Raw genomic sequence first — 13,520 nt, 5'->3', positions numbered from 1 at the left:
CACGAAATGACTGAGCCCAGGCACCACAACCACTGAGCCTGAGCTCTAGAGCTTGGGAAACACAACTCCTGGAGCCTGAGCTCCCTAGAGCCCGTGGTCCACAGCGAGAGAAGCCGCTGCAGTGAGAAGCCCGAGCATTGCAACTCGACAGCACCCCCACTCACCCAAGCTAGAGAAAGCCTGCACGCAGCAATCAAGACCCAGTAGGGTCAAAAATGAGTAAGTGAGAACAAATTATGTGTGAAATAAAGTCATAGGAAATGCAAAGGATCCCAAACTGAAACAATCTTAAAAAAGAACAAATTCGTAGGACTCACATGTCCTGATTTCAAGCTCACTGCAAAGCTACAGTAATTTAAGGCAGTGTCATCTGGACTAAGGATGATGTGGCACCATCATAGACACACAGACCATCAGAACAGAACTGAGAATCCAGAAATGAATACACACACGTATGGGTAATGGATTTCAACACGAGTTCTAGGACCATTCAGTGACAGAAAGAAGAGTCTCTTCAACAAATGGTCCAGGGACAACTGACTACATACAAAAAGAATGAGATTGGAACCTTAGTTCCCACCACATACAAAAATACATATACCTTGGACACATATACCTACACTTAATACATATACCTATACTTAATACATATACCTATACTTAATACATATACCTACACTTAATACATATACCTATACTTAATACATATACCTTGGATTAGGCAGCATTTTCTTAGATGTGACACCAAACAAAAACACAAGCAACCCAACGAAAAACTAGATAAATTGGACTTTGTCAAAATCGACAACTTTATAACTTAAGGAACATTAGCAAGAAAGTGAAAACACACACCTCAGAAAGGGAGAAAATACTTGCAATTTGTATTATCTGATACAGGTCTACAATCCAAAATAAACATAAAGAATTATCACAACTCAACAATAAAAAGACAATGCAATTTTCAAATGGTCAAAGGATCTGAGTAGACATTTCTCTGAAGGTGATATACAAATGGCCAATAAGCACATGAAAGAAAAAATGTTCAACATTATTATGCATCAGTGCAGTCCATGTCAAAACCATAAAATTCCACATCATACCTATTAGATGGCTATTTCAAAAGACAGACAATAAATAGTGTTGGTGTGGGTGAGGAGAAAATGAAACCCTCCCTGCTGGTGAGACTGTAAAATGCAACCGTCTGTTCAAAAAAAAAACCATAAGTTTGGCAGCTCCTCAAATGGTTAAACATATGATCCAGCCAATTCTGTTCTTAGTTATATACCCAAGAGAAAAACATAAGTTCACTCAAAAACTTGTACATGAATGTTCACGGCAGCAGTCTTCATCAAAGCCCCAAAGTGGAAACAACCCAAATGCTCAGATGGCGAACGCACACTCCGTGGTGCAGCCATACAATGGAATGCTATGTGAGCATAAAAGGAAACGAAGCAACTGATGGATGCTGCGGCGCGGAAGAACTGTGAAAACACGCTAAGTCAAAAAACCAGGCCCAAAAGAAGCTACACTTTGTATGATTTCATTTTATGAAATGTTCAGAACAGAAAAATTCAAAGAGAAGATAGGTTAGTAGTCACCAGGAGGAGGGGAAGGAGGAATGGGGACTGAACCCCAGTAGGTACAGCAGGGCTTCTCGACTAGGGGATGGCCATGTTCCGAAATAGACAGCGGTGATGGTTACACAACGCTGAATATGCCAAATACCATTGAAATGTATGCTTTAATATGGTGAGTTCAAAAATTTTGTTTTATAAAATGATGGATTTTATGTTATAAGAATTATAATGAAACAGGTTTTTTTTTTAAGTCTAAAAGAACTTTAAAAATAAAAGTGCTAAGAAATATGGACAAATGTGTTATAGTTTAATTGCTGGCATTCTTTTTCGGGGGTTTTTATTTTTTTTGGTTAGACTTGATGCAATATGTAGCTGTTAGCATAGTAGCAGTCACATATGAAAGGCTTAATACATGCTTCCTAAAAAAAAGACAACTTTTCAATCTTCCTATCAACAACTGTGGTACATTTTAACTTATAAAATTTTTTAAAAATTTAAATAATCAGTAGGAATGTAGAATTTCCTTTTATTTTATACCTCTTTATCATTCATTAAAATAAATCCTTGAGGAATGTAGGGGCCTATATAAAGGCATAAAAGGTTTTTCTGTTTGAATCAAATTTTAGAATACAAGCACATAATTCTTTTCTTCAAGTAATAAGTAACAAATCTCTATTTCTTAAGACTTGTCATATACAGATGTTAATACTTTTATCTAAAAATGTGAAAAATATGTAAAAGTAATGGTCATTTACAGTTCTATCATTAAATTCACCACTTCAAACAATACATTTGATGTATTTAATTTCCAGTATTTGTTTTTAGAAGGGAAAAACATTTATTATGTTTGTAAAAATGACATATTCATTATAAAAATTTAATCAGTGCAGTAAAGCACAAAAGAAATTTTAATGAACTTACCATCCAGCTTACATTCAACAAGAAAAGTAGGTATAAAGTACATTATAAAATTGGGATGATGTCATGAAAGTCTTTAAATTAAAATTTTTTCATTTTTACTGTGATGCAATGTAAGAAACAGCCAGGAAAGGAAATGCTGAACTTCCAAGACATTTTTCTTCCTGAAGAGTCAGTATTTTTTGAAAGAGTAATCTATGTTGAGAAAGCATTAAAATGCATAGCTACCCATCAAGTTTGAGTGTTTTCTAACATGTATCAATTCTAGAATTATCTATTGAACTCTTAAAATTCAACAGTTAAAAAAAAAAGGAATTCAAGTCCAGAATAGACTAAGACAGGAAGAGATATTTCATGGAGGATACTGATGGCAAATAAGTTCACAAAAATGAACGTCACTTGCCATCATGCATGCTCAGTGGCTCAGTTGTATCCGACTCTTTGTGACCCCATGGACTTTAGCCCAGGAGGCTCCTCTGTCCACGTAATTTCCCAGGCAAGAATACTGTAGTGGGTTGCCATTTCCTCCTCTAGGGGATCTTCTTGACCCAGGAATCGAACCCATGTCTCCTGAGTCTTCCTTCACTGGGAGGCAGATTCTTTACCACTGAGCCACCTGGGAAGCCCATCAGGAAATGCAGATTAAACCCATGGTGAGATAGTACTGCACACCTATAACAATGCTAAAATAAAAAACCGTGACAACACCGAAAGGTGGCAAGGATGTGGACAAATGGATTGCTCATACATTGCTGGTGGGAATACAAAACGGAACAGTCACTCTGAAGAATAGTTGGGCAGATTCTTAAAAACCTAAACATGCAACTACCATACAGCCTAGCAGCTGCACTCCTAGGTATTTATCCCAGAGAAATTAGGACTTAGGCTCACACAAAACCTGTAAATAAAGGTTCATAGCAGCTTAGTCCATTTCAGCTGCTGTACCAGAAATACCATAAACTGGGTGGCTTATAAACAACAGAAATTTGTTTCTCATGGTTCTGGAAACTAGGAAATCCAAGATCAAGGTCACTGCAAATTCGGTCTCTGGTTATGGTCTGTCTCCTGGTTTCTATACAGTAGTCTTCTCATTCTGTCCTAACAAGACTAAAGGGGGAAAGGAGCTCTCTGGGGTCTCTCTTTAAGGGCACTAATCCCATTCATGAAGCCTCCATTCTCATACTTAATCATCTCCCAACACCCACGTTCTAATATTCTCATACTAGACATTTGGTTTCGACAGATGAATCTAGGGGAACACAAATGTTCAGTCAACGGTAGCAGCTTTACAGTCTTCAAGTGTAAACCAACCCAAACGTCTCTCAATGACTGGTTTCAAAACAAAACAAAAATGATATAGCACATCCATACCATGGAATATTCTTAGCAATAAAAAAAGCAAAAATAAAAATTCAAAAAGCAATAAAAAAAACAGACACATAACAAGTGGGACAGATCTCAGGGGAATTATGCTGAGTGAAAAAATCCAATCCAAAGAGTCCATGTACTATCTTAATACTCTTCATGATTTTATTATACAATATTATTCATAATTTCATGACAAATTATAGTAACAGAGAACAGATTAGTGCTTGCTGTGAGTTAGGGAAGGGGCAGAGGCAGGGCATGGCTGGGAGGGAGGTGGGTATGGTTATAAAGGGCAGCATAAGGGATCCCTTATGTGAAGGAACGGTCCACGTCTGAACGGTGGTGTGTATACATGGACCGACACATGTAAAATGGCATAAACTAAAAACACACACGACTGAGTACATGTAAATCTGAGTGAAATCAGGGGATTATACTGTCAATTTCATAGATGTGATATTGTACAGTTTTGTAAGATGTTGCCCAGGAGGAAAACTGAGCGAAGGGTATATGGAGATCTCTGTATTATATATTAAGCTGCATGTGAATCTATAATTACTTCAAAATAAAAAGTTAAATTTTAAAAAGGGGGTAGCTAGAGAAATTCTTCAAAGTGATAAGCATTCAGGGAAAAGTACAGAATGTAAACAAGTATTAAGTGAACAGAATAACCTTGGACATACATAGTTTTGTGCTACTTAAGTATATCTCCAGGATAAATTTAGTGGATTAGAAAATAAAAGCATATGCAGGATTGTGTCAACTTTACATTAACTTGGAGAAAACTCGAAAGTATTTCTTTCCATTCACTTGAGTCTGCTTTTATATTTCTTAAAAATGGTTAGTGCTCTCCTGAGATAGGAAAAAACTTAACAAGAAATGTACAATGCCTAAATGTTTTATCTTCTCTGCTATTTAAAAAGTTTTTCTTTTTCCCTACTAAGAGAGTCACTGGTTATCTGTACCACATGTGAAGGCTACTGATTTCTGTATAATTTGATATCCTGTTACTTTAGAAGACTTTGCTTTTTAAACTTTGCAGTTCATCTTTGAGTTTTCTATTTCTGGCTGTGCTGGGCCTTTGCTGCTGCACACAGGTTTTCTCTCATTGCAGCCAGCAGGGGCTACTCTGTTACAGAGCCAGAGTACACAGGCTTGAGGAATGCGGGCTTCAGGAACCTGCAGCTGTGGGCGCAGTACTTGTGGCACACGGGCTTAGTTACTCTGTGGCGTGTGGGGTCTTCCCGGACTAGGGATCAAACCCGTGTCCCCTGAAGGTGGATTCTTAACCACAGAGAAGCTCCAAGACTTTTTTTTATTGTCTAAATTAGTGTTATTTATCTGTGCTTCCCAGGTTCATGCTATAAACTCTAATATCCAGTTCTCATGTCCCTAGAAGTTTCTTCTTTAAATGCACTGGCTAAACCTCCAGTATAATGTTAAATAGTGGTAGAAACAATGGGTATCTCAGCATTTCCCCATTAGGATGCTGGTTTTAGGACAGACATACACACATATATACATATTCATGTAAGGTAAGTATTACTTAGGTCTTCTGTCTTGAATGTTTGTCACGCAAGTGTTGAATTCTGCCCAGGGTATTCTGGCATCTGTGGATGATAAATCTTTTCTATCTCAGATCTATTAATATGGTGTATCATATTAATAGATTTCCTAATACTGAATCAATCTTATGTTCCTGATCATGGTGTATCATTTCCTTATGTGGTGCTAGATTCTGTTCACGAATACATTATTTAAAACTTTTATAAGTGGTATTGACCTATCATTTTTTTATTTTTTATACTGTATTTATCAGGTTATACTTATTCCCTTAATTTTTATTTGCTTTCCTCCCTTTATGGTTGAATTATCTGGGTCTCTTTTAATTAAAAAGGTTTCTTGATTTATTAAGTAAATATCTTTTCTATCCTCTATCTCATTAACTTGTGATTTTATCTTTATTATTTTATTCTTTGTGCTTTTTTATTTACTTTTTGGTTCTTTTTCTAGTTTTAGGGGCTGGGAAAACTCATTTATTTTCTTCCCTTTTTCAGTTCAGTTGCTCAGTCATGTTCAACTCTTTGCGACCCCATGAACCGCAGCAAGCCAGGCCTCCTTGTCCATCACCAACTACCGGAGTCCACCCAAACCCATGTCCATTGAGTCAGTGATGCCATCCAACCATCTCATCCTCTGTCGTCCCCTTCTCCTCCTGCCCTCAATCTTTCCCAGCATCAGGGTCTTTTCAAATGAGTCAGCTCTTCGCATCAGGTGGCCAAAGTACTGGAGTTTCAGCTTCAGCATCAGTCCTTCCAATGAACACCCAAGACTGATCTTTAGGATGGACTGGTTGGATCTCCCTGCAGTCCTAGGGACTCTCAAGAGTCTTCTCCAACACCACAGTTCAAAAGCATCGATTCTTCGGCGCTCAGCTTTCTTTATAGTCCAACTCTCACATCCATACAAGACCACTGGAAAAACCATAGCCTTGACTAGACGGACCACTGTGGACAAAGTAATGTCTCTGCTTTGTAATATGCTGTCCAGGTTGGTCACAGACAAGTAAACCTCACAAAGTCTGCTATGCAGAGTCTTCATTGGCATTTTTTAGAAATTCGTACTTTCAACTTATATTTCTCTTTCACCCAAGAGCTGTTCAATAGATGGTTTATTTACCCCCAGGTGAAAGGCCCCTTTAAAGAAAAAAATTAACAAATTCTATGACTCTTTTGCATTTTGATCAGAGTACTACCTGTAATGTATGTACGTCCAGCAGGGATGCTGGCCTGTCATTTTCTTTTTTGTGTGATATCTTTGTCTGGTTTTGGTATCAGGGTGATGCGGATCTCACAGAATGAGTTCAGAAGTGTCCCTTCCTCTGCAGTTTTTTGGAATAGTTTCAGAAGGAGAGGTGGTGACTCTTCTCTAAATGTTTGGTAGAATTCACCTGTGAAGCCATCTGGTCCTGGACTTTGGTTTGCCGGAAGTTTTTAAATTATTGATTCGATTTTATTACTCGTAATGCATCAGTTCGTATTTTCTATTTCTTCCTGGTTCTGCCTTGGGAGATTGTACATTGAGGACTCTGTCCATTTTTTCCCTTGCTCATCCATTTTACTAGCTTCTGTAATCTATTATGATCCTTTGCATTTCTGTGGTATCAGCTGTAACTTCTCCTTTTCCATTTCTGATTTTATGGATTTGGGTCTCATCTTTTTTTCCTTGATGAGTCTAGCTGAAGGTTTATCAGTTTTGTTTATCTTTTCAAAGCGCTACCTTGAATTCTTAAAACCAATGCAGTATTCTTTAGGGTAATTAGGTTCACAGAGAAACTGAGCGTGAAGGTACAGAGACTGTTCACATGCCTCCTACCCCCTCACGTGCACAGGCTCCCACTATTAACCTCCCCCACTAGACTGCACATTGTTACAACGGAGGAACCTACGCGAACACATAATCATCACCCAGAGTCCACAGTTAATATCAGGGTTCACTCCTAACACTGACCATCCTATGGGCTGCACAGTGGATAATGACACGTATCTATCATTTTAGTATCACTGGAGCCATTTCATGGCCCTAAAAGTCCTGTATGTGCCACCCATTCATTCCTCCCTCCTCCTCCACTCATTTCTATTTTTGTCCTTAACAAATTCCACTTTATTATTATTTTTGGCCACACCACACAGCATGCAGGATCTTAGTTCCCTGACAAGGGATTGCACTTCACACTCCCAGCAGTGGAGGAGCAAAGTCTTAATCACTGGACCACTAGGGAAGTCCCACATTTGTTTTAATAGTATAAAAATATTCATTATTAATATAGTCTTCCTGATATTAAAATGCCTAAAATTAGATATTAGATTAAAAGTTTGAACAAATGTATTTTTATATGAAAAATCATCATAAAGAAATCCACTCATAGTATTCATTAGGCTTTTAAAACATACACACTCTAAATAATGACAGTTTACTCTTTTCCATCGACATTAGTGCCACTACGACCCTCTAATATGCTACCTTTATTGTTCAGATCATCAAAGAAAGATCCGTTTGTATTTAATATACACTGTTTACTAAACTAGCAAAACAGACTAAGGCCCTTTGAGAACATGTCAACAACTATCTTAAAAGAAGCAGGAAATTCATTTTATCACAATTTTCCCATTGCCTGAGACTTCTGGTTAACTGAATTTTTACTTTATACTACCAGTAATTTGTTCCTCACAGTCTATGACACTTATTTATTATATATACTTATTTTATCAACTAATATTTAATGAATATCTATAATTCATCAGACTCTAGCAATATACTGGTGAAAATATGGATAAGATACCCCACCCTCATGTGTGGTGAAAGCATTTGTCACCCAGTCGTGTCTGACTTTTTTGACTCCATGGACTGCAGCAAGCCAGGCTCCTCTGTCCATGCAATTCTCCAGGCAAAAATACTGGAGTGGGTTACCATACCCTTCTCCAAGGGATCTTCCCAACCCAGGGATCGAACCCAGGTCTCCCACATTGCAGGCAGATTCTTTACTGTCTGAGCCACCAGGAAGCTACCCTTAAAAGCTTACATCTTAGTGGGGAGCTACAGATAAGAATCATACCATAATGTATAGCAATATGTACAGTAAAGTGCCTGGGATGGGGTGGACATGTAGACAGGTGGTGAATTAAGGTACGGTAGCCAATGAAAACTACTTTAAAGAGCTGATATTTGTCCAGAGACCTGATAAACAAGTTGCCATGGGAAGACTTCAAGAAAGGAGTTTCAGGGCAGTGGGCAAAGGAAGTGTTAAGATAGCTGAGGCAGAAACCAGCCTGGAGGGACAATGTGGAGGTCAGTTTGCTATGGTGCGGAGAACAAACCAAAGAATGGACCGACACGAGGCAGAAGCTGGCAAGGACCAGATCACGAGGAAGCCACGAAAAGCAGTTTGGATTTGACTCTGACTGGCACTGAGAGCAGTTACAGAATTTCAAGGCGGGTGGCAAATAGATTCCAATTTATGTTCTTAATGGTTAAGGAAAGCAGTCCATCCCAGAGGCTTGATTCAGGTGGCCTAGACCACAGGAGTAGTAATGGGGAGGCTGAATCAACACACGCAGCACGCGTCGCGTGGGAAGCGGACAGAACTTGCCAACAAACTGACTTGCAGTTGGAGGGCAAAGAGCAGCGTCTAGGATAACGCCTGTGGTGGTGTCATTTACTGCAACAAAGACGACAAAGAAGAGAGGAGGCACAGAAGAAAACAGTTCCTCTGAAGTAAGGAAGGGTCTGTTTTTCCCTAGCCCTCACCCATCACCAAGCCTGGAACTGAGAAGAGTAGAGGAAAAATATGTGAGCATCAGATTATTCCAGCACCAGCTATCCAATCCAAAGTGTTAGAGTCACACACCTAGCCTATACTTGAGGGGTGGGAGTGGGAAAGGAAAGAATTTCAAACCAGCTATTCTACTGAAGTTTAAAAGCAAGCAGACTGTGTCTCAGAAACTGAAATGTGATCATACGATTGAAAGTGGCCTCAAAAGTTATGAAACTGGATCAACATGTTGCTCATGAAGATGCAACTCAATGGAAAGAGGGGTACTTGGAACACAGCTGAAAGCAGGCAGGAAAGAAGACTCTTCTATGTTTATTCCCCAAGTTTTTCAGCATATTCAGAAAATGAAGTACCAAAAGGAACTCAAGAATGAGTAATCATCAGCTGGATCAAAAACTGCTGATGACAAAGGACTGATGTCAACAATATGGCAGCGGTTGATCACCTTCATAAAATGCATTTTGGTAAGTAGCAGAGACTCAAAAGCCAAATTGGGGAAAAAAAGGCAAATTGGAGTGGGTAAAAAAGAACATAGGAAGTGAGGAAATAAAGGTTAACAGCTACAGAATATCTTTTGAGAAGTTTAGCTACAAACACATGAGATAAAAACAAGAGTTGACCCTTTTTAATCATAATGGCAGCTTAGCTTCACAGAAATGTCACTATTATTCTTTAGCAATTAAAACATGTACAGTGCAGGAAATCATAATTTTCAAGCAGGTTTTTTTTCTTACCTTCACTGATTAAATTTAACGTGTCTTGTTTTCCGTCTCCTTCTTGTGACTGACCTGGATCCAGTGAAGTCTGAGAAAGGCTAACCTCAGCTGATAACTGGTCAAGGCTCTGATAACTTTTTCTGTAAGACAAAGGTGAAATACTACTTTAACTTCTTCCCACAATAAAAAAATTTCTAGAGATATTCTTTAATGGTTTTCTCCAATTTACTGAATTTCAGGTTCATTTCTCCCCATCTGCCCCCAAAACTTCATCTGTATCACGGCGGCAATAGAAACTTTTGTACTTTTCCCTCCGCCCTCTTTGGAGGTTGTTAAATCCACTAAAACAGGAAAAGAGAAACAACCGGTCAAACAAATTCAATTCCTTACATCAATTTTTGATGATCAAGTTAGTAAAGAAACAGGCACTTCTGGTCATTATCAGTTGTCAAAGGTGCAGAAAGTCTCAAGTCTCTCAATACACAAATGAAACTGAAACTGGCCTAACTTTTGTTGTGAGGACTGTCTCCTAAGCAGAATACCTTGGGACTGTTACAGATGATTTTTACATAAAAATAACAAATTATTGTCATCAATTCCTGTCACTGAGAAATTTAAAAAATGTTGGGTAGTAAAATACCTGTTTGTTAATACACTTGCAAGATGATTAACCTCCTTCCATCATCTGTTGACACCTGTGAGCCCATTTTCTTTTTTTTTTAATTTATTTATTTTTAATTGAAGGATAATTGCTTTACAGTATTGTGTTGGTTTCTGCCAAACATCAACTTGAATGAGCCCATTTTCTATTAAACAAATTCACTGGAAATAAATTATAACAGATGAAAATTCAGTTATGAATGGAAAGTTAATGAATGTAAATGTTCAAATCTTCCTCATATTTGTTTTGTCAACATAAAACCAACTCAAAGAGATATATGCGCTGTGGTATTACTGACATTTCAGGTATGTGACAAAATTCAGTATTATTTCTAAATATAAATGATCCAGGAAGAGGAACACATTTTTTGGGTTTAACATTTATTTCCAAAGGTAGTCAAACCCTATCTAATTTCCTAGAAGTGTTATAATAATATTGTAGAAAATATATATAATCTAAGTGATCTATTACATAGCTCTTCTCTGTTCGTACATACAAGAGGAGGCTCAGAGATTTAGCTGGTGTGTGTGTATTAAGTATGAGGGGCATACACCTGGCACCCATTTGTTTTATCCTTTAAGAAATGAGGTGAAGGATGAGGTGATAGAATAGCTTCCTAGCTTACAATGTGAGCACTTTCTCACTTTACACAGTGATGACTTTTCAAATGTTGAGAGTATAAAAGTTCTTACTCATAATTTTAAATAGCAAGATAGTCTCTGTAGGAAACTTCAGAGATAATTATAACAGATAACACACATATATAACATGTAACAAAAAATGATACCTGATATTTATATAGCACTTACCAAATGGTAGGTTCTGTTCTACATGTACATATATATTAACTTCCTTAATGCTCATGGCTACCAGAAGAGGTTGGAATTATTATCATGCCCACTTTATAGAAGAGGACTGGGACACAGGAGATGAGATTTGCACCTGGTAGCCTGGCTCTAATTCTCTCCCCATAATTACTACACTATCTCCTCTCTAGTGTAAGAAGAAAAGACTCGGCTTCCTATTAGAAGCCCTTCTTAAACAGCAGCTCAGTTTGCTAAGACAGATCATGGAAACTATACTGTATTTAATCAAAGCACTGACAATTTCCCTTGATTTCCAGTAAAATTTTATTTCTTTAGCTATGGCAGAAAGCAGGAATGGAAGAATTTAATAAAGGAAGGTATAAATAAGTTTCTTTTCCAAGTTATTTTTCTGTGTCTAACTGGTAGAAGACTTGCCTTTTAAAATGAAAGGCTTAGGATGTTTCTGATGCTGCTATTTCACTATAGGAAACTTGTTCATATTGATATTATTCAACTAAAAATGTATGCATGGAAATATTTACAAACAACAGAATACCCAGAATTAAAAAGTCTCTGTGACTAAGGACTGAGAACTCGGTGGCACACATTTACAGGCTCTCCAGGACTGGGTCACCCACTGAGGGGGAAAAGTGCAGGAAGACATCCTGTGAGGGGTGTGCTTCCTGAGTGACCTGCTGAAGTACTTTCAGAGAATCGCACTTCCACATCCAAAGTGACTTCAGGACCTCTCTACCCTTTAGGGAATAATCCTTGAGTTTACAGGCTTTATGTGCTTCACCAAATGCCAATGGAAATAAAAACAGAATTTGGGAGACAATGATATTCTGAAGCAAAAATAAAAACTCCAAGCCAAAACTAAGCACCTTATTCATAAGATATTATGAATAAGACATGAATAAGATATTATGAATATCTTATCAGTACTATACAATATCTTCCTTGCATGAAACTATTTCCCAGCATCTGACAGGAATCTAGTTCAGCTGCTTTCAGTAATGACAAAGAATGGCTTTGGTTACCACTGTTTTTTGGTTTTTTTTTTTAACCATTTTTGCAATGTAACCAGCAACTCCATCTGACAAACATTTTATTGTCATGGAGTAAACTGTCTATTGGAGTTCTGTCTTTAAAAGTCTTATCTTGGAATCCTATACTCACTAAAACCATACTGTAAGATTTAAGGGTATCCCATAGCTAAGTCAGGCTTCCCTGGTGGCCTCAGATGGTAAACGGTCTGCCCGCAATGCAGGAGACCTGGGTTCAATCCCTGGGTTGGGAAGATCCCTGAAGAACGAAATGGCAACCCATTCCCGTATTCTTGACTGGAAAATTCCATGGACAGAGGGCCCTGGTAGGCTACAGTCCATGGGGTCACGAGGAGTCGGACACGACTGAACAATTTCACTTTCTCTCTTTCTTTGGTAGCTAAGTTGGTAAAGAATCTGCCTGCAATGTAGAAGACCCAGGTTCAATCCCTGGATTGGGAAGATCCTCTGGAGATGGAAATAGTAACCCAGTCCAGTATTCTTGCCTGGAGAATCCCATGGACAGAGGAGCCTGGCAGGCTACAGTCCATGGGGTCGCAAGAGTCGGACACGACTTCGTGACTAAACCACCACCATCACCAGATACACCAAACCAGGTAACAGTCTGCTCCTATTTCTCAGAGTTGAATTTTTTAAACAGCAAGAGCTTAATCAAAATAAGAACCCAGATAGTAAGAGTCATGCATTAACTATATAAAAGTTCGCAGTTTTATGCCATTACATTGTTAAATATAATTTAAAATTGTAAGAACTGTTGTGAGCACTTGAGACATAATAAAATTCACAGCATTCAATTTCTTACTATAGGAACATTTAAAAACCACTCAAATTCAAACTTCTATATATAGAACTGGGTACCAAAATAAAGGCAAATTAAAGGAAACTGAGTGATAAGTCAATTCAATGATAAGTAAATTTTTCTACAACCTTATACTTCATATCAATGCAGACACAATGTCGTGGCTAATCTACATTACTTATTTGCCCATTAGACATCTTGAGGTCAGTAATAATTTACATTATCTGGTAGTTACTGAACAATAGAGAGTGTGATAAACAGAAGAATAAACTATCC

General features: G+C 37.9%; 1 protein-coding gene across 4 annotated transcripts in view; it reads right to left on the bottom strand.

The window, feature by feature from the left end:
• Positions 1 to 13,520, bottom strand: part of RUNDC3B (RUN domain containing 3B) — a 170,688-nt gene that overhangs the window by 6,125 nt on the left and 151,043 nt on the right. For all 4 annotated transcript variants that reach the window (XM_061413723.1, XM_061413726.1, XM_061413724.1 and 1 more), the window contains one exon: positions 9,930 to 10,051. In XM_061413723.1, the coding sequence (XP_061269707.1) occupies positions 9,930 to 10,051 (122 nt within the window). The remainder of the gene's footprint in view (positions 1 to 9,929; positions 10,052 to 13,520) is intronic.

This window comes from Bos javanicus, chromosome 4, assembly GCF_032452875.1.
Source record: "Bos javanicus breed banteng chromosome 4, ARS-OSU_banteng_1.0, whole genome shotgun sequence".
NCBI classification, from domain to species: Eukaryota; Metazoa; Chordata; class Mammalia; order Artiodactyla; family Bovidae; genus Bos; species Bos javanicus.
This window is presented reverse-complemented; position numbering and strand designations above follow the sequence as displayed.